General features: G+C 43.4%; 1 protein-coding gene across 1 annotated transcript in view; it reads right to left on the bottom strand.

Annotated features, from left to right (window-relative positions):
- Positions 1 to 23,791, bottom strand: part of lrp4 (low density lipoprotein receptor-related protein 4) — a 512,348-nt gene that overhangs the window by 59,421 nt on the left and 429,136 nt on the right. Inside the window, exons 16-24 of the mRNA XM_086008096.1 lie at positions 11,965 to 12,090; positions 5,430 to 5,638; positions 4,760 to 4,841; positions 4,139 to 4,244; positions 3,519 to 3,720; positions 2,828 to 3,017; positions 2,536 to 2,667; positions 1,875 to 2,015; positions 1,206 to 1,292 (exon numbers count right to left, since the gene is read on the bottom strand). Coding sequence (XP_085864222.1) covers positions 1,206 to 1,292; positions 1,875 to 2,015; positions 2,536 to 2,667; positions 2,828 to 3,017; positions 3,519 to 3,720; positions 4,139 to 4,244; positions 4,760 to 4,841; positions 5,430 to 5,638; positions 11,965 to 12,090 — 1,275 coding nt within the window. The remainder of the gene's footprint in view (positions 1 to 1,205; positions 1,293 to 1,874; positions 2,016 to 2,535; positions 2,668 to 2,827; positions 3,018 to 3,518; positions 3,721 to 4,138; positions 4,245 to 4,759; positions 4,842 to 5,429; positions 5,639 to 11,964; positions 12,091 to 23,791) is intronic.

The following is a 23,791-nucleotide window of genomic DNA, read 5'->3' as shown; positions in this document are numbered from 1 at the left end:
CAGTTCTAACAATAGTTTATTTTGGAATTAATATTATAGTACTCTCATTTCCAACAGTAAATTTATTTTGGAGTTAACACCCCTCATTCTATCAAGAAAACCAAGCTACTATATTCTGTTAAAACAGTTTGTGTCTAACAGAGACGAGAAATAATCTGGGCCAGATAGCTGAGCTAGTCCAATCTGGCTTTACAGTTTGTACAAACCAAAACCCAGCGTGGCTCTGCGAAGCACAAATACAATAGCTCATTTACATTATTTTTGGACACAATACACTTTTTGTGTCTTCCTTATTGGTAGAGAAACTAAATACCCAATAAATATTGCCCTCTACAAAATGTAGTTTGTACAGCTCCCAAAGACATTGGGCCGGATATTCCGATCCCTACGGGTGGGTACACGCTGTGCACCCACCCATAGGGACATTGTGTAATGATCAATAACATGTCATTCTATAGTGGACACTAGGTGGAGCCGTAGAGCTGTATATAGCTGTATGTATAAGACTACACTACCCAGCTGTATGTATATTAAGACTACATTACCCATGAGGCACTAGGCTACCCACAAGGCAGCAGTCAAGATGGAAGCCTCTACAGATACTGTACCTAGTCCACATGTGCTCAATAAAAGTGTCTAGCAAAAGCTAGCTGTGTTCATAATAAGAATGTCTATTTATTAATGAACATAAGAAGGGACATTGGAAATGCCGGTTTCAGCCCATGCACAGCCCATGCGCTGAAAACCGGCATTTCCGATCTGTCAATCTTGACAGATCCTCCGGCTGCCCGGGAGAAGGGCCTCCGCGGGCGGATAGTTCTGCTTTTTGGAGACCCTCCGCCCGCAGAAAACCCTTACAATTCTTACGCCTGGTAAAAGCAGGCCTTCCTGTCAAATGTATGAAGGGAGATTCCTTTCTGTGATTGGCTCCCCATGGCCCATGTGATCCCAGGGACGCTGCGAACTACCTGCACCTCTGGGCTACGTGGGCCCTGCGCACTTCAAGTTTGGAGAGGCCCAGCATCGGAACTGTGCGCGTCCTGGGAGCCCTCAGGTAAGGGCGCAGATTTTTCCAGATTGCAGGCCTCCGCCCGCGGGAGGCCTGCGATTGGAAAATATGGGCCATTGTTCTGGAGTGGTTCTACTGCACTTTGGATTTCTCGAACCAGCTGTATAAAATGCGCAGACTGGCTCTGACCTCTCACCTGTGGTTACAATGTCTTCCTGCTGTGATCCATTCAGGTTGGCTCTGCTGATTTTATTCAGTGTGCTGTCTGACCAATACACCTTCCCTAAAATAAAAATGACATTTCTTCAGTTCCACTCGTGAATGGGTTCTTCAGTTCCACTCGTGAATGGGTTAATTTGTGAAGGGTTTATGACCTGTTTATTTTGAGCACACTTTACTCACAGGAAGACAGACTGATGTAAAGTTTCACTGAACTTGCAAAACCAAAAAGACAGTCAGCAAAAAAGAACAATTTTGTTCAAATAGGAGTGAAATCAGAGGCGATGACCAAGCAATGTTGGTGTATTTTTAACTTTAACTATGTTTTGAAACAGTTTTGAAGATGTAATCTTGGATTTGCAGTGTTACACAAATCTGAGTTACCTCGTGACAAAGTAGTTCTATATAGATTGATTCTGGTCATGCTGAATTGGTACCAAATGCCAAGAGAACAAGGCATTTTAATTTAATATTAGTAAATCTCAACAATCAAAAAAAATGCAACCTTAACTCAGGTTTGGTGATGAAACAGCAATGTACTTGTTGGTAGCTTATTGTGGATGTACAACTAAATGACTCAGTGAGGTTCATGCATTTATGTCTCAAAACAGGTCAATACAAAGCTTTGTCATAAATTAACATTCACCTTCTTTAGGATCAACTCCAATTGCAATTGTATTTTTCATTGATCCATTGACAGGCACCACCACATCGGCAAAGTAAGGAATATCTAGTGACACCATTCGGATATCTGTTCTTCGTGCAAATATGAGGAAGCTAGTCATACCTGAAATAATGCAGAAACATGATAAAAAAATATCATGCAGTCAGATGAAAAAGCAATTCCTAAACTATTAAACCATCTTTTCAGTCACCAAACTATGTCAGTGAAGACATGATGCTATCCTTTCAGGAGCAGGCTGCCTCTTAGCTTTCTGAAGTGTTAGTTCTGCATGCACATGCCAGTTTCCTAAAGCCCGTTTACTGCTCAGAAACAAAACAAAGAGCACTGCGCTCACACCTAGCAACTCAAGTCACTTTGCTGGTTAATAATAGCAACTTAATATAGCTATAAATACCCATTAAAGTCCAAATACAGTCCAGCTTACAATTCAGAATTTTAAATACGGAAATTTTGAATGTCAGCATATTGCTGGGAAGAGACAGCCAATGAGGAGCAGGTTACTTTAATTCCAGGCACTCTTTAGCTACCATTTTTCAAAAAGTATTTGAGTTATCCTTGTTTAAAAGAAAGTCTGAAATAGATTTGTTATTTGCCACATACCAAAAGGGGAGTTACATCTTACCGGGGGCACAGGTTTTGCCGTCTGCAAGGAGGTTTATGCCTGTGGGACATGCACAGCTGTAGGCCTTAGGCAGTGGAGCAAGAAGGCAGAGATGACTGCAGCCACCATTGTTTATTTTACACATGGTAGCCACTGTAAATAAATAAATGAAACATAAATCTTTTATAATAATTACTGTAAGGTAATAGATAAAAGGTTAATTTAGTCCCCTTAAAAATAAATCGTAGTTTACATTAAAGCTGATCTGAGAGTTTGCACACTCTTTCGGGGCTTCTGACACTTTGTCAATTACCTGGTGTTCGATGACGATGGAACATGTGAATATCCATTAGGTTTTCCAGGTTCTCTCGCAGCATCACACGTCCCAGGCCACTGTTTTTATCTGCACTCTGAATACTCTTTGATTGCCAGTCAGTCCAATAAATCTTATCTTCATGTAGAGTCAAGCCGAAAGGGTGAGGCAAATGACTGCCAATCAGGACCTAGAAGAGAATTACAAGAATTGTTTGGGGGGGGGGGGGGGGGCATGGAGGGAGGAAAGAAAGTTTCGATCAGTCTGGATTAACTGTTGCTTTAAGCGTGTGTCTCATGGATTTGCAATGTAAGTTGAAAAGTACAAGGTCAGTCACATGAGACAGCTTAATTATATTTATGCTGATACAATTTCAAAAAAGTCTATGAGTTATCCATCTATTGTAACTAGAAGGCAACTGATTATTCTTTGCTTTCAAGAACAAGAAGATGTGTTTTGTATATGTATCCTCCTGAATAAGTAACTCCATTCAATTAATATTCAGCACAACTATCCCAAATAATAATACAAGGTTAATATAAACACCAGCCATAGATGGACAAAAGTAATATTTAATATTTCAATCCCGAGTGAATTTAATACAACAATGAAGATAATTAGTATCAATATAGTTTAAATTATTTTTCCTTCTGTTTTCAGAATGAAACCATTAATGATTATGTTCTCGTACCCTCCTGTCAGTCCCATTGAGGTTGGCGTACTCAATTGTCTTCATGCCTGCATCAGCCCAATACAGTCTCTCTGTCTCATAGTCCACTGCTAAGCCATTGGGCCAAGTGAGATTGGAGGAGATGATTACTATCCGCTCAGAGGCATCCAGCCCTGCACGTTCAATTTTTGGGTTGGCTCCCCAGTCTGTCCAGTACATGTACCTTCAAGTAAAGAAAGTAAGATAAAGAATTCTTTTGGTTTGGATTATGGCATGATAAATGTTCAAACCCGATAACTACAGATCAGCTTCAGTCTCTGCATTTAACTGAGTTATTAAATGAGGCATTTTATGCAGAGATTAAAAAGAAAATGACACTGCAGAAGTTTAATCACTCAGACCCAGGTTAGGTTGGGGTCAGATATGCCTGAAAACTCCAATTACACAGGAAACTGCGACAAGCTAAAACTTGACAGCAAAATCAAATATTCTGCCTTGCATTTAAATGAATCATTAGATAAATGGAGCATAAAATTCTTATTACATTACAAATAACAAAACTAAAAGCTTTTGGATATGTAATACTAAGGAATAACAATAGCTGAACTGCCAAACTGCTTATTAATGTCAAGTGAACAAACCCTCCGATAGGATCCACCACAATGTCTCTGGGTCTGTCCAGGTTCTCCCAGATAAGGACTGTGCGCATGCTGCCATCTAAATTTGAGGCCTCGATTCTATCAGTACCTAAAAACAAGAATGAGATGAAGGATTACAAATAAATTTTTAGTTTGTAAAACACGATACATTTAATTTAATGAATATGCTGCGTAGTATAGTGTTGGAACTCTGATTCATTGAGCCACGTGAATATACAGCACAGAAACAGGCCATCGGCCCAACCAGTTTACGCTCCACTCGAGCCAAATAAATCCCCAACCGAGAATTGAACCTGGGCCGCAGCAGTGAAAGCACTGAATCTTAATCACCAAATCACCAGGGACCTATGTGGTGTAGGTTGTGGGTTTAAAACCACAATATCTAATTCAGCAAGATTCCACCCACAACCATGCTTTGGGGATAGGCGCCCATGCACTCCAGCACCAGAAGATAGTTTCACTTTTGTACATCTCTTGCTGATCATAAACACTATAAAAGCCTCAAGAAAATCCCTCAAAAATCAAAATATTTTAAATCCAGTGCTGCTACATTTGATAGGCAGTGACAGATATGCTGAATGTAATCTTTTTTGGTTGGATTACCTGCATCTGTCCAATAAAGCTTGTTTGTCACCCAGTCAACAGCTAGCCCTGCAGGGCTTTCCAGACTGGTGTCCACGACAGCCTGAAAGAAAATTGATTGAAAACACTATCAGACGGAGAACGATAATACTGCAACATATTGCTTTATGAAGCTTCTAAGATTAAAAAAATGCATATAAACTGAATCCCTTACTTACCAAATCACTAGACTATGACCTCTGATATATTACGCAGTCTTTATGACTTCCCCACTGTTATTGAAATTACATAAAAATATTCTATCTATAACTCATTTTATTGTAACACATTTATATATGGTTCCCACAATAGCAGTGAACTGTATAGAATTCATGATGTCAAAGAAAATATATCAACTGAGGGTTCGACATAATCCTAATCTAATTGGATAATAGCTAAAATTAAATGGTACATTTCCTTCCCATAAGCTAACTTTTTATCAGCCTTTGTTTTCCGAGCATTAGAGGTAACTACAGTTTATCAGGATAAAGCTGCCCCTCATAGGATGAATGTGTTTGGCATAGTATAGATTGATTGATTGCAAAATGTCTTCCTTCATAAAATGTACTTGCTTTGCCTTTTCTTCTTCCTGTACACCACTGTGAACATACCAGGCTTCAGCCTCCTAACCTATGCAGATACATGAACTTACCTCCTGCTTTGTTCCATCCCACTTCGCCCTGTTGATAGAGTCTGTGGTGACATCTGTCCAATAGATGTATTCCCCTTTGGCGTCCCAGTCAAGTGCAACAGCACTGCGCACATCAGCCAGTGGAATGACATCATCAGACTTGTCCTCAGTGTCAAAGCTGATGCGACGGATGTCCGTCCTTCGAGCAAAAAGCAGGAACTTGTCAAGACCTGATAAGGCCGAAAGGTCTCTTGTCACTTCTAAGTTCAAAAAATCATATACAACTTCTTCTAAATGTAACATTTTACAAACAATAATATAATGACAAACAATGAATATACTACTTCCATTTCACACTGCATGGCAGCATCCAGCACCTCTGGTTGAGTCAGATGCAATGTAGACCTCCCCCACCAATGCACCTCAACTAAACCTTCGTTGGTGGATTCATTGCAGCAATGCAAGGTTTCCATTTTCCACACTTCCAATGCCAAATGCACTGATTCTGCCAGAAGCCATTCTACTTGTGAACTTTAAGAGCCTTCAAGAAAAAAGTCATACCCCCAACTTTTGGACCAGCATCCACAGCCAAAGATGAAATAACAAATGTTACCATAATCTGATTATTCATATGAATGTAGCTGCCTTCTTCTCTGTTCTGGAACGTATTGCATTATTTTCTGAGTTTATTGCACAATTGGCAGTTTTATTCAACATGCTAGCAATGAGTGATTTACAGTGAAGCTCTCTTTAATGCACAGTTTGTCCCAGTAAAAATGTACACTAAACCGGACTGTGCATTTAACTAATCTTTTCTCTTCTTATTTGATCTTTATTTTGCAGTGTATTAAATAAATTATATTGTATCTCATAATGATAGAAAAATTACAGTTTTAAAGGGCTAGTGAGTAGAGTGCATCTTCTTAAATGCACAATAGCCAGCTGGTATTACGATCAACAACACATTCCTCTCACTGGCCATTTAAATATGTTCCTACTCAAAATTAGAATTCTACAAGTGTAAAGTGCCAGTGAGTAGACCATGTTGTTGAATATATCACGAGCTGGTTACTGTACATTCAGTAACACACGGTCCATTCACTGGATAACAAAGCACCTCATCCATATGCATGATTGGAGAAATGGCAGGCAGAAAGTTGTAAATTCTATTTTCATTCCACCAAATTCTCATTCGTGTCAAACATCCCCATTCTAAAATTCATATGACAGGGGAGTCATTGCATAGAATGTAGCTGCCTCCACAGCAGGGTCTCACTATAAATATGTGTCCAATAGTCAGGTGAGACAGCTAGGTGCAAAGTGCAGTTACGAAGAGCTGCTGCCCGGATAGCGCATCAGAGGCGGGCCGATGAAATGCTATAAAAACACACTAAAGGCCACCTTGAAATTTTGCAACATTAACCCCAACACCTGGGAAGACCAGCCACCGACAGACCACGATGGCAGCACATTTGTCGAGTTGGCTTGAGCGGATTTGAGGCAGCAAATTTGCGAGGTCTGTCTGCCAAGCGCCTGGCATGCAAGGCCAATCATCTATCCGCCTCATCTGGCTTTCAATGCAGTATGTGTGGCCGTATGTGTGTGTCTGGGATTGGGCTCTTCTCTCATTAGCGCACCCACAACAACCGAGACTCAATCGCTGATTTGACGGGAGACTCCATCAAGTGCAGTTATTTTGCTAAACAATGTTACGGAATATTGTGTGTGTGTGGCACAATCGGCTGTTAAAACAGTACTTTGTGCTTCTAGGCGAGTGAATCGCTGATCAGAAGCTGTGCACGTCCAACAAAAGGTGCTTTAAACTAGTATGGAATTAACCAGAATATTTAATTAGTGCGAGCTTAGGTAGGCTTTATTATAATGTGTGATGACCTGAGAAAAGAATTATTTAACATCTTGTAATGTCACAGAAAATATTGTAACTTTATTAAACTGTATAAAGATTGCACCCTGTTGATTCAAATTAAAGTGTGAAAAAAAGCTGAAAATGTCTGATGTAATGATGAATTACTATTAGAGGGGGAATTCGAACTGCTAGCGGAAAACGGCTGCTTCAATTAGATTCCCTCCCGTTTGCACTTCCGTGGCAATTTTAACTTCTGGGCCCCATTAACATGCTGCCGGCCAAATTCCCCCCCAGAATGGGGCGCAGGGAAGCAACTGTAGTCCTACGGGAATTCGGGTTGTCCACAGGCACTCAGTTAAGTGCGGGGACCAAGTTTCTGGGGGGGGGGGAGGGAAGGGGGGCTCTTGTGGTGCGCGAGAGGTGGTCTCCAGCTAGGGAGGCCTAAACTTTTCTTGTGGGGCCCAGAGGAACACTCCTGCTCATCTTGGCCCCACAATGGAAAGTAAAAAACTGATCTTGACAAAGTTACTTCTCTTCTCACTTGACTACCTGGCAGGAAAACAGCAGCAGCTTCCCTGCTCAGATCAGAGTCAACGACCTGCATATTTAAATAAAGACCCTGCTAATTAAAAACAACCTTTTTTTTTTTTTAAGGTGGATGCCGTTGCCGCCTGCTCAGAAGAACAGGTTAAAATGATGATGGTGGGAATAATGTTACTTTGAATAATTCAAGACATTGTAGCTCAGATTAAATGTAAAATAATTCAGCATAATAACATTTATACTGAAAACACATTAAAAAAAAATCAGCTCACAACAATGATTCAGCATCAGCTCGTTTTGATTTAAATTAGCCTGCTTGTGCAAACCATGCCATTAATACTATCATAAACCGCATCAAATATATACACGTTTATGTATAGATACTGTCTCAAATTCATAACTTGGCTAAGTATTCAGTCAAGTTTTGTTTAAATATATATATTACCAAAATATCACATTCCAAAAATTATTTGAGATTTATTTTATTAATACAGTTCTGCTTTTCAATTGCCATGAACACCCAGAAATAACACAAACTAATGGTGCAGTTACATTGTCACTTTCACATCAATATAAAATGGTTTCAGATACACCTCAATGCAGAAGTGACAGTGTAACTCGAAGATGTGCCAGGTGGTATAACTAAGATGGTGATCTGACCCTCGAGCCCACTAAAATGGGGAGTTGTGAAACTGCCTTCAGTTGATAGTTTCGCATCGCGTGCCCCAGCAACTCCATTTAGGTGTGAACCCACAATTGAAACTGTACCTCTGTAACTGAAACATATCCAGACAGTCCACTGTACCGCCCGAGAACTTCTTAAACATATTTTTCAATCATTTTCATGATCGGAGAAATGTACATTCCTGCTGCCTCTCCTAACATTAAAAAGGTAGCCACTAGGGGAGCAGTGTTCTAGCACATGTGCAGAATTCCTTCTATTGTTAAGCAGTGTGCAAGGTGCAGTCAGCAGTATAACTTGGGGCTGCTGACTTAGCACCACACTCTACAGATTTCAGCCTCGAACCTTATCTGTAGTATAACGGCACCCTAAAAAAACATCCTGGATGATGGCTACCAAAAGAGGAGGCGGTAAGTAATCAGGTTATTTTTTTAATTGTTTTAGGAGAACATCTACATTAAGTCTCATAGCCAACAGTTCATCGCCAGAGTGTCAACTGCACTGCATAGAAGCAGCGAAGTAAAGAAAATTATTATTGTAGAACAGGGTCTCAATAAAATACACCGCATTTCATGGGTGATTTTTTTTCTCCTTTAAATTAACCTATGACTTTTTAAATGTAGTTTTCAGATCTTACATAGAGCAGATAAAACCATTGCTGTTTACTTTAGGGGGTATTTGTAGCAGCTGTTTCCGTAGATTTGCTGTGTATCTAGTTGGTTGATTTTAAATTAATTAAATCGGCAGATAGGCCACAGGAACATAAATACTGTGGCTTTAAAAGAATCACAACTCCAACTAATCTTTTATAAAGTAATGAGGTCAATCAGAGGACAGATGTAATTTCTGGTAAATTTCCAGCTCCAGGTCAATAACTGTTTTTTTGTTGTTTTACATCCATAATAAAGTGTTGGAGATTCAGTGTGTAACACCTCATGCATGACAGACAAGACACTAGATGTGAGGCTTTGGATTTGCTGTGGTGTTGTTCAAGGTAAATTGAATGATATGTTATTTTATAAAGACATGAAGGTTATGCAATTTTATAAAGACATGAATGTTATGCAATGTAACACATAATGGGTCGTATTTTCCGATCCCTACAGGTGGGTACGCGCTGTGTACCCACCCGTAGGGACATCGGAAATGCCGGTTTCAGGCATGTGAAGCACATGCGCTGAAAACCGGTATTTCCGATCTGTCACGAATGCTCGTGACAGATCGGACGCCTGCCCTGGAGAAGGGCCTCTGCGGGCGGATAGTTCCTCTTTCTGGAGAACCTCCGCCTGCAGAAAACTCTTAGAATTCTTACGCCTGGTAAAAGCAGGCATACGGCCGGCTTTTACCAGGATAAGAGTTGAAAAAAAAGTTTAAAAAATTAAATACATTTTCACTCATTTATCATTTTATAAAATGGTAAGTTTATTTTTAGCCCCGTAAAAACTTTAATTCTTTTTTCAAAAAATAACATTTTTGTTTAAAATAATTAATTTATTGTAATTTCAACTCATTTTAAAAATGTGATGATTTTTAAAAAATTTATTTAATGTTTTACTGTGTTTTTGGGGTGATTTCCATTCATGTATTTGACAGGTCTATCTGTCAAGTGTATGAAGGGAGATTCCCTTTTCCTATTGGCTCCCCATGGCCCACGTGATCCCAGGGACGCTTGCGAACTGCCTGCCCCTCTGGGATACGTGGGCCCTGCACATTTCGAGTTGGAGAGGCCCAGGAGCGGAACTATACGCACCTCGGGAGCCCTCAGGTAAGTTCGTAGATTTTTTCTAGATCAGAGGCCTCCGCGCGCGGGAAGCCTCCGATCGGAAAATACGGCCCAATGTATTATTCTGCTGAGGTGGATCTGTGTCCTTTTAAGGCAAAGTCTAATTGTTCAGTAAACAGAGGCTCAGGGTAATCCGAGTTTCATTGTTATTTGACCAGGATATTGTGCAAATTGGAATGTGCGTGTCGGTTTCAAGCTGCAGTTTATTCAAAAGCATTCCGCATTTGGAGATTGGTTTGGTCTGTAACCAAGCGTGATGTCTGGAATAGGACTTCTGGAGGGTTACATAGAATTACAACATGGAATCAGGCCATTCAGCCTAACTAGTCCATGTTGGTGTTTATCCTCACATGGGCAGTGATTCTAATCTCATGTGCCTGCTCAGTTCCCATATACCTTCATTCCCCTTTCCTTCAACCACCTATCTAACCTATTCATAAATGTTGGTTGCCTGTGCTTCGGTCAAAACTCTAGTAGTACCATCAGTAACCTCACAACTCTGTAAAATTAGTTTATTTTGCTCTCTAAATCTCATACATTTAATGTTATAATCTATGTTGCCTTGTTCTAGACCCCTCAACCATTAGAAGCAAACTGTTTCTATCTACCCTGTCCTATTTTAAATACCTCTATCAAATCCCACCATAGCCTCTGTTCTAATGGAAACAGCCCCAATTTTGAGAGTCTTTCTTTGTATTTGTATTTCCACATACCAGACACCATCCTAGTGACTCTGCACTGCACTGCACCCTCTCTGTTGCCTCAACATCCTTCATATAGTGTGGAGTCCAAAACTGCATAAAGTACTTCAACTATGATCTTACACAGATTCAACCTTACATCTCAACTTCTATATTTTTTGGGGAAAAAATTCAGTATCGCCCCATTTGGGGTGCCATTATCGGCCGTGCGCAAAGTTTAGCGCCTGGCGCTAATTATCGCCTCTGACAGCAAACTTGGCTTTTATCGTCCCTGGAGGTGATTGGAGCGCTAAATCAGGTGTTTCACACCTGTCTTAAGGCGCAAAGGCCGAGTAGCTAGGCGCTACCTCAGAGCGCTGGCGAAGCAAGGAAGGGCAAATCAAAATAAACCTGCAAAGTGCTGCTCAGTATTCAAAACTCCTTCACACAGCATTGAATCTCTCCAGAAGTCTCTCTTTCTCTCTCTGACTGCGTGGTGCAAAAATGTCACCGACAAAAAAAGGCAGGAAGCGGTCGCCTTTAAGTAGCGCTCCCCCAGTCCCTTTCTGACTGCAAAACGCTCCCCTCAACCTGTCGTTGCTAGCGGCAGGCGGTAAGGCAGGGGGCGCCACTCAATATCCGGTCCAGGGCACTAATGGGGCGTTGTGCACTCGACTGACGTCACAATCTGCTGGTGCAGGAGATCGTGGTGGTAGTGTTTAGCGCCGCCGCAAAATGTCTAGTTAATTTCGCGAGCGGCGCAAACATCGCCGCGCCTGGGTGCTAGTTGCTTTGCGTCCCATTAGCTCCCTCTTAAGGCGCTAACGGGAGGCGCAAACAACTGAATTTTTCCCCCTATATCTCTTGTCATGTGTGAATGGTTCATAGCCCTCTTCTACAGACTGAAAAATGAACAGGACTCTTTATTGTTTTTCTTCAAATCTATTGGATTGCTTCACAAGTGTCATCTGCAGCAAACAGTGCTGCCAGCTTTTACTTACTTCCAGCGCAGCTGTATGGGTCTACTTTTTTGAAGCCGGTTGGACAAGCACAGGTGTAGTTGGTGCCACTGGGAAGGCAGAGGTGGCTGCATCCTCCGTTGTTGGCCCCACAGCGATTTCTCCCTGCTCAAATAGCAGAAAGCACAACACACAACATAAGTATCACCAGCATACAACAGGTGTTTCCAAACTGAGTCAATATCTACAATGGGAAGGGGTCAGAGCAGCTATGGCCACTTGTTGCTTTCAATCAGCAGCTTATCAAAGACAATACAGCCTATTCCTGGTAACACAAGGTTTTTATTTGCACTAAAAATTTTGAATTATCCTGTAATTCAAATTAAACAATCCATATAATAGAGCAAAGTGGGAAATTTAGTGCTGAAAAAGTTAAATTATCCAATAATTAAAATTAAGCAACCTTCAATTAAGACGAGCTTGGAGGCAGTAATTTCTTGAATTTCCTGAAAAATTGCACCATAGTACTGGTGCATCTACCACATACACCATTATTCTAGTGCAGAAGTTGCAGGAAATTATGGCGCAAGTGATTTATGCTAGTTTTTATGCCACGCCAAAATTTCCTGGGTCATCTGCGCCACTCTGCCAAGACCCTCACCCAAACAGTTAAACATTAATTATCATAGCTCTGCACTAGCCCCCCACCCCCCAATTCAAAACAGCGGCAATGGTGAATTTCCTTGATTTACATTAGCTTTCTTGCCGCTTGCAGGTCCGCTGATAAGGAAAGGCGCGCGCGCGCACACACGCACGCACACACACACAGACAGACACCCACCTCGGTCATCGAGACCGAAACCGACGCGTTTGGAACCTGCTGATCTGATTGGGAAATGAAAGTGGCTGCAGAACCATCTTCATGTGCCGCAGTTTCGTGGGCTGCCACGGCCGAAGTGCTCTCACCCTGCCTGCTGACAACGAATCACTCATCGCCAACACTGCTCCTGACTCTGAGCCAAAGGCAGAGCAAAGATCAGCAAAATGCCAGCAGCTCAAGCAATGAGATTGTGTTGTTCCGGGTAATAAATAAACGGCCATAAAACACCCGAGAGTCAGTTTCACCAACTGGTGTACATTTATCAGTCCTTTTAGAGTTCAAACTAAATCTTGCTTCGGAGAACTTCATTTACAGCAAGACTGCACTGTATAAGTTTGCTATTTAAAAATAGATTTCAATAGACCTTAAAGCTCAAATGAAACGTACAATTACTCAATGAAAATAAAACCAAACAGATGAAATGCAGCTCAAGAAAGCCTCAACTTTCCCATTTTTATTTTGTTCCCTATAATTATAAAAAGTGAAGCAGTTTCATGAAAATTACAAGCCACGGTATCTTTGTTCAACTTCGAATGTAAACCCATAGATTCTGGTTCTGCTTTGATATACTGTCATTCGTGATTTTAAAAAAAGAGTCCATTTGGAGTAAAATGAAGATGGCCGTTATCGGTTATCTTCTGGTCTTCGTTTTTGGGCTAGAGCATTTGAAAATCGATGAAAAATAAATTTGAAAGCAAATCAGTCTCATACGACTTAAAACTAAATCCCTTTATTGGCCATTGGATGTACCATTTTGGATTCGCCACTTTCCTCACCATATTCAAAATCAGTTTTCCAGTAAATTCGGCGCTGGAGATTCGGGGAGTACAACTGTCTAACTTATAGCATTCGTCGCCAATATCGCCGGTGTGGGAAATTCTTGGCCAGTAGGTGGCACTATCCACCCCTTGCACCTACGACAGTGCAACTGCAATTTTCCATTCCTAACTATATCTAAAATAGAACTAGATATTCTCAGCTCAAACCAATCCGATTGAAAACTGCAGGGATATCACCACTACAAGCCTACTGCAAAAACTGTAAAAAAAAGTCTATAAAATATGACAATGTTGCTTTAAAAAAATCCAATCTATAGCCATTATTAACTTGCAACGATTAGCACTTAGTACTGTGACTGTGAAACCATGCAACTCCACACAGGGGTTGGTCTGGGTGCTGTGGCTGTTTCGGATAGTGCTGCCCAGCTTTCAGTATTGTCACGAGCAGATGGCCAAAACATGCAAAGAGAGAAAATAAAACTGTCAGACATACTGGGTTGTGGCGCCACAGCCAGGGTCAAAACATACTTTTGAGGATACTGGTCCTGCACCAACATGCATAAAAACTAATGGTCTTATTTTCTGTTACTGGATAAGATACCGTCAGCAAAAGAAAAAAAGCAGCACAAACCTCCAGTAGTGTTCGCACCCCTGGCAGGTCCTGGACCTGGGACCAATGGTATATTTGGCCATTGTGATACATGGGCAGATGCACAGAATGTCATCAGGAGCAATGAGAAGTGAAAGCTTAATACCTTTGAACCCATGCATCATTGATCCCGTCTATAGGACGCTCACCCCATTCAGGTAAAATGCTGCATTCACTGGACACCAGGGGACACAGCTGCCCCCAATAATACAGCAATGAGACTATATGTGGTTCATCAGAGTCCATCTTGGCGCTCTGACAAGAAAATCTTTGTGTCTCAGCAAGCAAGTGAAGGATATTTTGATAATCTTAATAGGCACGATTATAATAATCTCATGTTTTGGGAGGGCCACAGCTGCACAGAAATTGAAAGAGAAAACCTGATCACGCTTCAGCACCATTTACCACCCTTTAAGCCAAATAAATCTCACCTCCTTATGTACTTTTCAAAGTGATTTTATGTCAATCACTGCTAATAAAGTTCCACTTAAGCAAAATTAATTATTGCGGTATTTCTGCGCAGATTGTGGTTTTTTTTTAAACAAGGCCAAAATGACTCACAACCGAATGAATGAAAATGAATTGTGTTTGATTAGTACAACTGTGGTAATTCACCCTCTTTAACCATTTATTGCTGGATATGGGTGTGGTCATATCGAATTTTTTTTTTAATCTAAGTTCCATGCACTTGCCTCAAAAATGTTGCTTTAGTTGGACACATGAATATTACAAAGTTCCCAGTTGATCAGTATTGGCCCTTTAATAAGATTTTTTCAAGATCATCTTTTAACCCCTGAAAACTGAATATGGCCACAGTATATCATTACAGTACTGAGAATTTTAACAATGTATTTGTTCTCAGGATTTGACCGACGGTTAAGGCTACATTTATTGTCTATCCTTAGTTGTCCTGAGAAAGTAGTCTTTTCCTTGAACTGCTGCAGTCGTTGAGGTGATGATGCTCCCACAATGGTAATAATGATTGTGGTACAATTATCCATCATATCTCCTCATGGTACATCCTGACCTATTGATTACCTATTTGATCACATTTCCCTAATCTCACTATTCCACACTATTGTCCTATTCCACTAATTTTCTATTTTATCACATCTCCTGGTTGTTCCCAATCCAACTAATGGGTCATTTTTCCGCTTGTAGTATTAGCAGCATTAATAGTATTAATGCTTAAAAAAGATATTGTTTGCAGGCAGTAGTAACCTGTGGACTACTCTCCTCACCGAGCCATCAATTACCACATGCTGCCTCTATTGTTAGTGTGAAAACAGAGCCACGAGGCAGCCTAGCACTTCCTGGCTGTTTGACATCATTTGATTGGCACAAATGAGCTAAGGCGGCAGCCAATGCAGTCGGAGATGCTCTGAGGAGAGGTCTTGCTGCTAGGGCTGCCTGAAGACAGAGGAAAGCACAATTTATGGATGGTTCAAGCTCCGTACTGATGGATTCAGTTATTCAGTGCCTCCCCACCGCACCCCCCCCCTCAGACTTCATCACCCACGAAGGCTTGCCACAAGCATGAGGGGCAGCAAGCTGCCTGCTGGGGTAACACTGTCCCCAAACTTCCTCTGTACCCTCAAGGACCGTCAGAAGAAAATCTGGAGATTTAAGAAGTCACAATAGCAAATGATTTGCGGTTTTCCCGGTATCCTGTGCTGTATATGGCTAATATACCTTTATTTACATAGTCATTACAATCTTTTTCCTGTGCTGATTCCTTGTGCTATTTCATCTGTGTTAAGAACATATTTCTCAGTACATGTAGTTCACAATACATGTGTTAATGTGAACTATTAAACTGACTATAAATTGCACAAGTTATACAACTTGCCGCAAAACATTTTCTCAACTCACTGCATATTTTAATGGGCACTTCATTTCAACTTGCAAAATTGTCACTAACTATGGAGGGTTGTTTGAAGGGGCTTTGTTAGTATCAGAAATATTGTATTGGTACCTCAACACACTTTGGAATACACTTCACATAATGATTGTAATGGAGGCAACATGTATTGTATGTTCAATACTTGTGCAGGAGTATTATGAGCAAAATACTGTTTATTTGTCACCAGGCTTACCAGCTGGCATTGGTTGAGGATGCAATACCCATAAAGGGGTGCTGCTCTTTGCCAATTAAGGTCATGTACTGACCTTCACTGGCACAGGACTAATCTTGAAATAGGAGCTGTTAAAATAAGGCTACCGGAAACCTCCAGACATACGTGTCCACGAAAAATATAATATCTATTATTAACACTGAAGTGTATGCAGGAAGTGCAACAAATGGCACGCAATGCCAGCATGAGCACAGCACTCTTTGTCCCATAACTCCCTATTTTTTCACCTTTTAGAAACACAGGTGAAGGCACAAAACATGACACAGTAGAGAGGAGGAGGGTGAACACACAACAGCATCACGCTGTGTCAGTCACAATCCTCCGATGCCAATCAAAATCTGTCAAGCACAACCAGGAAACCACTTCCGCTCCTGTAGAGCCTTTCACTTTTGTGGTGTATGAAAGTTGCATGTTTTCTCCATCCCCCCAGCCTTCAGACTGGAATTACAATGACCTCTTCGACTACACGCTTGGGGCCTGGAGCACAAAGAGACGAGCAGAGGGGCATGGCAGTAAGGCGGAGTACATGGCTTTCAGGTTAGGAAGGGAATTGAATGGTATCATCATATAGCAGTCCCTAGAATGTTAGCACTTAATTTAACCCCTTAACACTTATGGGCAGGTGCACTTCCTTTCCAGCCATAGAATGCTGAATTTGTGGGACACACACTGCCATGTTGGTCCTAACAGACAGAAGGATGTTGGTAGCTGCAACATATTCTAAAAGGACAACTGTGCAATCACAAAATCAGTGATGCCTTGTATTCTGAGGAAGAACCACCCAGCCATCAGTTTTTGAAAAAGACACTGGGGGTGAAATTTGGTTACACCCCGTTTGGGGGCAGTAACTGAATTAGCGCCTCACATTTAGCGCCTCACATTTAGCGCCTGGGGTGGGAGTACCGCCCCGGCGGCTAAATTGGGTTTACCGCCCCGGTGAGGAAGCGACGCACTATCTCGGGCACTCCATTTCCTCTCGGGGCGGTGCATGGGGTGCAAATCACAGTAGCGTTGGAGCGCTACGTGGCCGCTCCGCGTAGCGCTGATGCGCTTCAGCGCCCCACCCCTTCCGTTAAAGAGGAGGGCCGCTGTGCACTCTGCAGACTGTTTGACAGCCTCCACTAGCCCACCAGGGCGGTGTGGTGCCATGGCTGCAGCCCAGCACTGAGACACGGTGCTGGACGGAGCGATGGCGGCCATGGACCACACCAAGGGCCGCCAAGAGGGGCTGAACTGGAGGTCGGCCAAAGTTAAAAAAGTCGGCGCTGGGTGCAGCCAGACCACCCCTTTAATTAGCGCCCCGCCAGCAGTGTGCAGCCCGGCTCAGGACCCACGAGGCTGTCGCTGACATCGCCCATGGGTTGGGACCCTGCTGTGAACCCACTGCCACGTGCCTTTCCCAATGTCGGGTCTGTCAGCGCTGAGCAGACCCAACACGCAGCGGCGGGTTCACAGCGGGGGATCCAATTCAGGTGATTAGTGGCTTGTTTAGAGCCACTTAAAAATTAATTTCAGCTCATCTTCTGCATTTGACAGCTCGCCCACGGGGTCCACGCTGGTCGTGGACCATGTCTGTCAAGCTGAGACGAGAGTTCAGTGGCCATTGAATCAGCTGTTGAGTTGACAACTTCAAGTGTAAAGTAAAAGCTCCCACCTTACAGAGGTATCTTCCCTCAGCCACAAGCTCTTCCTCACTTCATTTCCACAACAGATTCACCATGCTGCAAGTCTTTACACAAGTCTCCATCCAGTCTAACCTCATTACCTCTCTCACCATTGACAGATCGCTTCTGTCATCTCTACTTCACCTGCCATCTATTCCATCAGCATGGGTGCCCTTGAAACTCTCTCACCTTGGTCCTCAGAATCCCACCACGATCAGCCCCAACACCAGCAGCACCAGGCACACCAGCAGCACCAGCAACAACACCAACCTTCTCCACAATCAACTGATGCTGCACAGGACAGAGAGCATCAGCACCCAACCACTTGGCTGCCCAGGAGGCCAGGGATGGCCTCACCATGGCCACATTTACTTCACTTGACGCTGTACACCCTGGCCGCCACATGATGCACCAGGTTGGCACCACCCCACACCAACACTATAAAGCATCACCATTCCAGGGGGGTACCGTTATGTCTCACCATTCACTGCAACTCACTAAGGAACTTCCAAAGGTGCTCACAAATCTGTCCAAGAATGCAAAGTGTTGAAAATAAAGGTTTCAATGTTTGACACCACATTAACAGAAACTTTACATGAACATTGCTTAAAACACCCAAGTGGCTACCCTTGTGTGTTGTTAGTTGGTATGATTGCACTAGGATGAGGGCGAGTGTGAGGTGTGGCTAGTGAGATGGGGATGTGATAATATAGATAGAGAGAGAGGGATGGGTGGAGGTGCAAGGTAAGTTGGTGTGAGTAAGGATGTGCAGGAGTAGGGTAGGGAAGGCAGAGTGATGGGGATGTGATGAGAGGCACAGCAGGATGAGGCTGAGTGTGGCTTTGTAATAATGTTTCGTGATCTACTGAGATTATTGAAACGTTTGCGGCACTGCACCCAGGTTCTCCTGACCACATTCCTGCTTGTGCCCTCCTCTGCAATGTGCAACCAGGCTGTGTTGATCTCCTGGGGAGGTCTCTTCCGCCCATGGGAAGGGAAGAGGACCTCCCTGCATGCTGTGACTCCCTCCATAAGCAGATGGAGGGAGTAATGTGGGAGCCTTGGTGCAGCCGTGCACCGCTTGCCAGTGTTTGCAGCACCTCAATGCTGTAGAACACTGACAGTACAAATGTCAAAATAAAGTTGGCCATGGTCCCTTTAAGGAAACCGGCTGATGACGTGTTATCAAATGACGTCACCAGACCCGCTTCCTCTAATTGGCCGGGAAACACGCTGGGCAGGGCTTAACAAGCCCAATCAGGGGAAAATCATTTCAGAGCCCGGGATGGAGACAACAGTGGGGTCGGGACCCGCCAGCGACATCGCCCACCACGGACCCGCCGATGTTAACATAATCGCGGCCAGTGTGTTTGTTTGGGTGAGATTGTTTCATTAAATCCAGCAGGTGGCATTAGTTGTTAAGATATTGTGATGAGCTCTACTGGGCAATATAGAGCACAACTCTGGCAAAATGTAATTTCTGCACAAGGAGAAACAGAATTGAATCACCAGGATAAACACATTTAACAGACCATATTTAGAATCATTCCTCTTTGACTATTTTGTGAATTAATGCTGTGGAGGTTAGCCTTTACCTCACTCATAGTAGACCTGGATGTGCTCAAACCCAAGATAAAAGTCGCAGCCATTCTCTCATTATCACTCAAATAAACAATGGAAAAGTTTACAAACTGCAGCTGAATCATGGACATATTTCCTTGATTAAAATAGCAAGATGGTTTGCATAATACACTCCACGATGGTTAGATGTGGGTAATCACAGCCTGCAGTCCTGCATTAGTTTTAATGGCCAAAAATTTTGCAAGCCAAGAATCAAGTATACAGGCCCCCTCGCTTGAATTCCACCGTGCTAAATGGGACAGATTTCGAACAGATCTGGCAACTCAAAACTGGGCATCCATGAGGCGCTGTGGGCCATCAGCAGCAGCAGAATTGTGTTCAACCACAATCTGTAACCTCATGGCCCGGCATATCCCTCACTCTACCATTACCATCAAGCCGGGAGATCAACCCTGGTTTAACAAAGAGTGCAGGAGAGCATGCCGGGAACAGCACCAGGCATACCAAAAAATGAGGTGTCAACCTGGTGAGGCTACAGCACAGGACTACTTGCATGCCAAACAACGGAAGCAACATGCGATAGACAGAGCTAAGCGATCTCACAACCATCGGATCAAATCAAAGCTCTGCAGTCCTGCCACATCCAGTCGTGAGTGGTGGTGGACAATTAAACAGTTAACAGGAGGAGGAGGCTCCAAAAATATCCTCATCCTCAATGATGGTGGAGCCCAGCACGTGAGTGCAAAAGACAAGGCTGAAGCATTTGCAACTATCTTCAGCCAGAAGTGCCGAGTGGATGATCCATCTCGGCCTCCTCCTGAGGTCCCCAGCATCACAGATGCCAGTCTTCAGCCCATTCAATTCACTCCACGTGATGTCAAGAAATGGCTGAAGACACTGGATACTGCAAAGGCTATGGGCCCTGACAACATTCCGGCAATAGTACTGAAGACTTGTGCTCCCGAACTAGCTGCGCCCCTAGCCAAGCTGTTCCAGTACAGCTACAACACTGGCATCTACCCAGCAATGTGGAAAATTGCCCAAGTATGTCCTGTCTACAAAAAGCAGGACAAATCCGACCCGGCCAATTACCGTCCCATCAGTCTACTCTCAATCATCAGCAAAGTGATGGAAGGTGTCATCGACAGTGCTATCAAGCGGCACTTACTCAGCAATAACCTGCTAACTGATGCCCAGTTTGGGTTCTGCCAGGGCCACTCAGCTCCTGACCTCGTTACAGCCTTGGTCCAAACATGGACAAAAGAGCTGAACTCAAGAGGTGAGTCCAAAGATGTGCAGGTTAGGTTGATTTGGCTATGATAAATTGACCCTTAGTGTTAGGGGATTAAATACATGTGGTTACAGGGATAGGGTGGGATATGTGTCGGCGCAGGCTCGATGGGCCGAAATGGCCTCTATCTGCACTGTAGATTCTGTGATTCTGTGAGAGTGACTGCCCTTGACATCAAGGCAGCATTTGATCGAGTGTGGCATCAAGGAGCCCTAGCAAAACTGAAGTCAATGGGAATCAAGGGGAAAACTCTCCATTGGTTGGAATCATACCTAGCACAAAGGAAGTTGGCTGTGGTTATTGGAGGTCATTCATCTCAATCACATGACATCACTGCAGGAGTTCCTCAAGGCAGTGTCCTAGGCCCAACCATCTTTAGCTGTTTCATCAATGACCTTCCCTCCATCATAAGGTCAGAAGTGGGGATGTTCGCTGATGATTGCACACTGTTCAGCCCCATTCGAGACTCGTCAGATACTGACGCAGTCCGTGTCCATATGCAGCAAGACCTGGACAACATTCAGACTTGGGCTGACAAGTGGCAAGTAACATTCGCACCAAACAAGTGCCAGGCAATGACCATCTCCAACAAGCGAGACTCTAACCATCTCCCCTTGACATTCAATGGCATTACTATCGCTGAATCCCCCACTATCAACATCCTGGGGGTTACCATTGATCAGAAACTGAACTGGACCAGCCATATAAATACTGTGGCTACAAGAGCAGGCCAGAGGCTGGGAATTCTGCGGCGAGTGTCTCACCTCCTGACTCCCCAAAGCCTTTCCACCATCTACAAGGCACAAGTCAGGAGTGTGATGGAATACTCTCCACTTGCCTGGATGAGTGCAGCTCCAACAACACTCAAGAAGCTCAACACCATTCAGGATAAAGCAGCCCGCTTGATTGGCACTCCATCCACCACCTTCAACATTCACTCCCTCCACCACCGGCGCACTGTGGCTGCAGTGTGTACCATCTACAAGATGCACTACAGCAACTCGCCAAAGCTCCTTCCAAACCCGCGACCTCTACCACTTAGAAGGACAAGGGCAGCAGACGCATGGGAACATCACCACCTACAAGTTCCCCTCCAAGCCACACACCATCCTGCCTTGGACCTGTATCGCCGTTCCTTTACTGTCGCTGGGCCAAAATCCTGGAACTCCCTTCCTAACAGCATTGTGGGTGTACCTACACCATATGGACTGCAGCGGTTCAAGAAGGCGGCTCACCACCATCTTCTCAAGGGCAATTAGGGATGGGCACTAAATGCAGGCCTAGCCAGCGACGTCCACATCCCATCAATGAATTAAAAAAAAAATATGGATTCTCATCACATAAAGCTCTGGGCCAGGAGAGCTAAATCATAAAATTTACCCCATGTTGCATTAAGACAAACATTGACACCAGATTCTTATTTTTTAAATTCCTCCCCCTCCTCCTAGTTAGTTAGTGCCTGTGCTTACAGGGGTACAATGGCTGGCAAAAGGCAAGGCAAAGGGAGGCCGCTGTTAGTAGGCATTGGGCAATTTACCCCTAATAGAGAGATCACAAATGTTTTGTGTGATAAGACCCATGTGATCCCCGTCTTATATGTTTACAAACACAAGAAGTAATTTAAAGGAAAAACAGGAGTGGAATTATTCTTCTCGCAGGGTAGAAGTCCAGCACTTTCAGTGTGGTTTTTAAGAAGGTAGAAAAGAATCCTTTACCCAGCACGGTGAAAAGTGCCTGACCTGGAAGGGGCTCGAGTTGTCCATTCCTCTTGTGGACAGGACTTGAAATGACCACCAACAGTGCTTGGAGTCTTGGGGGCAGAAGTTCACTGACGCGAAGTTTTGGACCGGGTTCGAAGGTGGCAGTGGCCTCAGGTTAAGTGCCGGAAGAGAGCAGGAGGGGTGCCAATTGAGGCTGGGAGTGGCCCTCGGGAGTGTTATGGAACCGAGAAATGCACTCCTGCTCCTCCTCGAAAGTAAAAATATATACATATTTTTTTACTTACTTTTTGGTTGCAGCTGCTTGCTAGGCCGAATCCATACCAGTGGAACATGAACGGAGGAGGCCCAATGCCTGCTTCGCTCAGGGCAGCCCAATTTCCCAGAGGGGTCCTAAAACAGCCATTAGGCCCCTCATTAGCATAGGCAAGGAGCCGAACGCCTGATTTATGCTGTGTCCCGGACGCCTAAGAAATGGCCTGACCCGATATCGGGTCGGACATCTTTCAGGCATCCTCGGGATGCAGGATGTAGGTCTCCAAAATTGGCCCTCGTTGCACCCGTTTTACATCGGGTTTCTAGGCCCAGTGCTTGTAGCAAATCATTCAAATAGACAATTGGGAATGATTGCAGCTGACATATAATTGTGGGTGAAGATGGGGATTGTTAAGGGAGGTTGGGAGAGCTGAAGGATGATGGAACACAAAGCTTTCAATAAGACGGTAATCTGTAATTGCTGTGAAGTACATTTTCAATTTACTGTTTGTTATAAAATGTTTTTTTTACTGAACCACGGGTTTCATGTTTATTTATTCAAAGAATGACACATAGATGTGAACATTTTAAATACACTAAGCGGAAGTTGTTTGTCATTCTCGACAGAATTTGTACAAGACAGTTTATTGATTTTGATCATTGCTCGAGCAGTAATGAAGTTAGTCCTAATGAATATACAGTAATTGCTTTCCATCCTGGTCTCAATTAAAATAGTCACTGAGTTAGAGCACCACTGGCAGTGGGATCCCAATTTCCTTTAATCTGCTGCAGAAGTCATGAGATCAAAGGGATGACTGGATCAAACCACTAAAAACAAAGCCAAGTGCCATGCTTTGGGGCTTTGCCAGTTAGAATTTTCCAACGTTCTTTGACCCAAACTTAAATACTGTGCTAGT

This window comes from Somniosus microcephalus, chromosome 15 (assembly GCF_052327205.1).
Source record: "Somniosus microcephalus isolate GS21.2 chromosome 15, FLI_Smic_1.0, whole genome shotgun sequence".
NCBI lineage: Eukaryota > Metazoa > Chordata > Chondrichthyes > Squaliformes > Somniosidae > Somniosus > Somniosus microcephalus.
The sequence above is the reverse complement of the archived record's forward strand: the minus strand, read 5'-3'. Positions and strand labels throughout refer to the sequence as shown.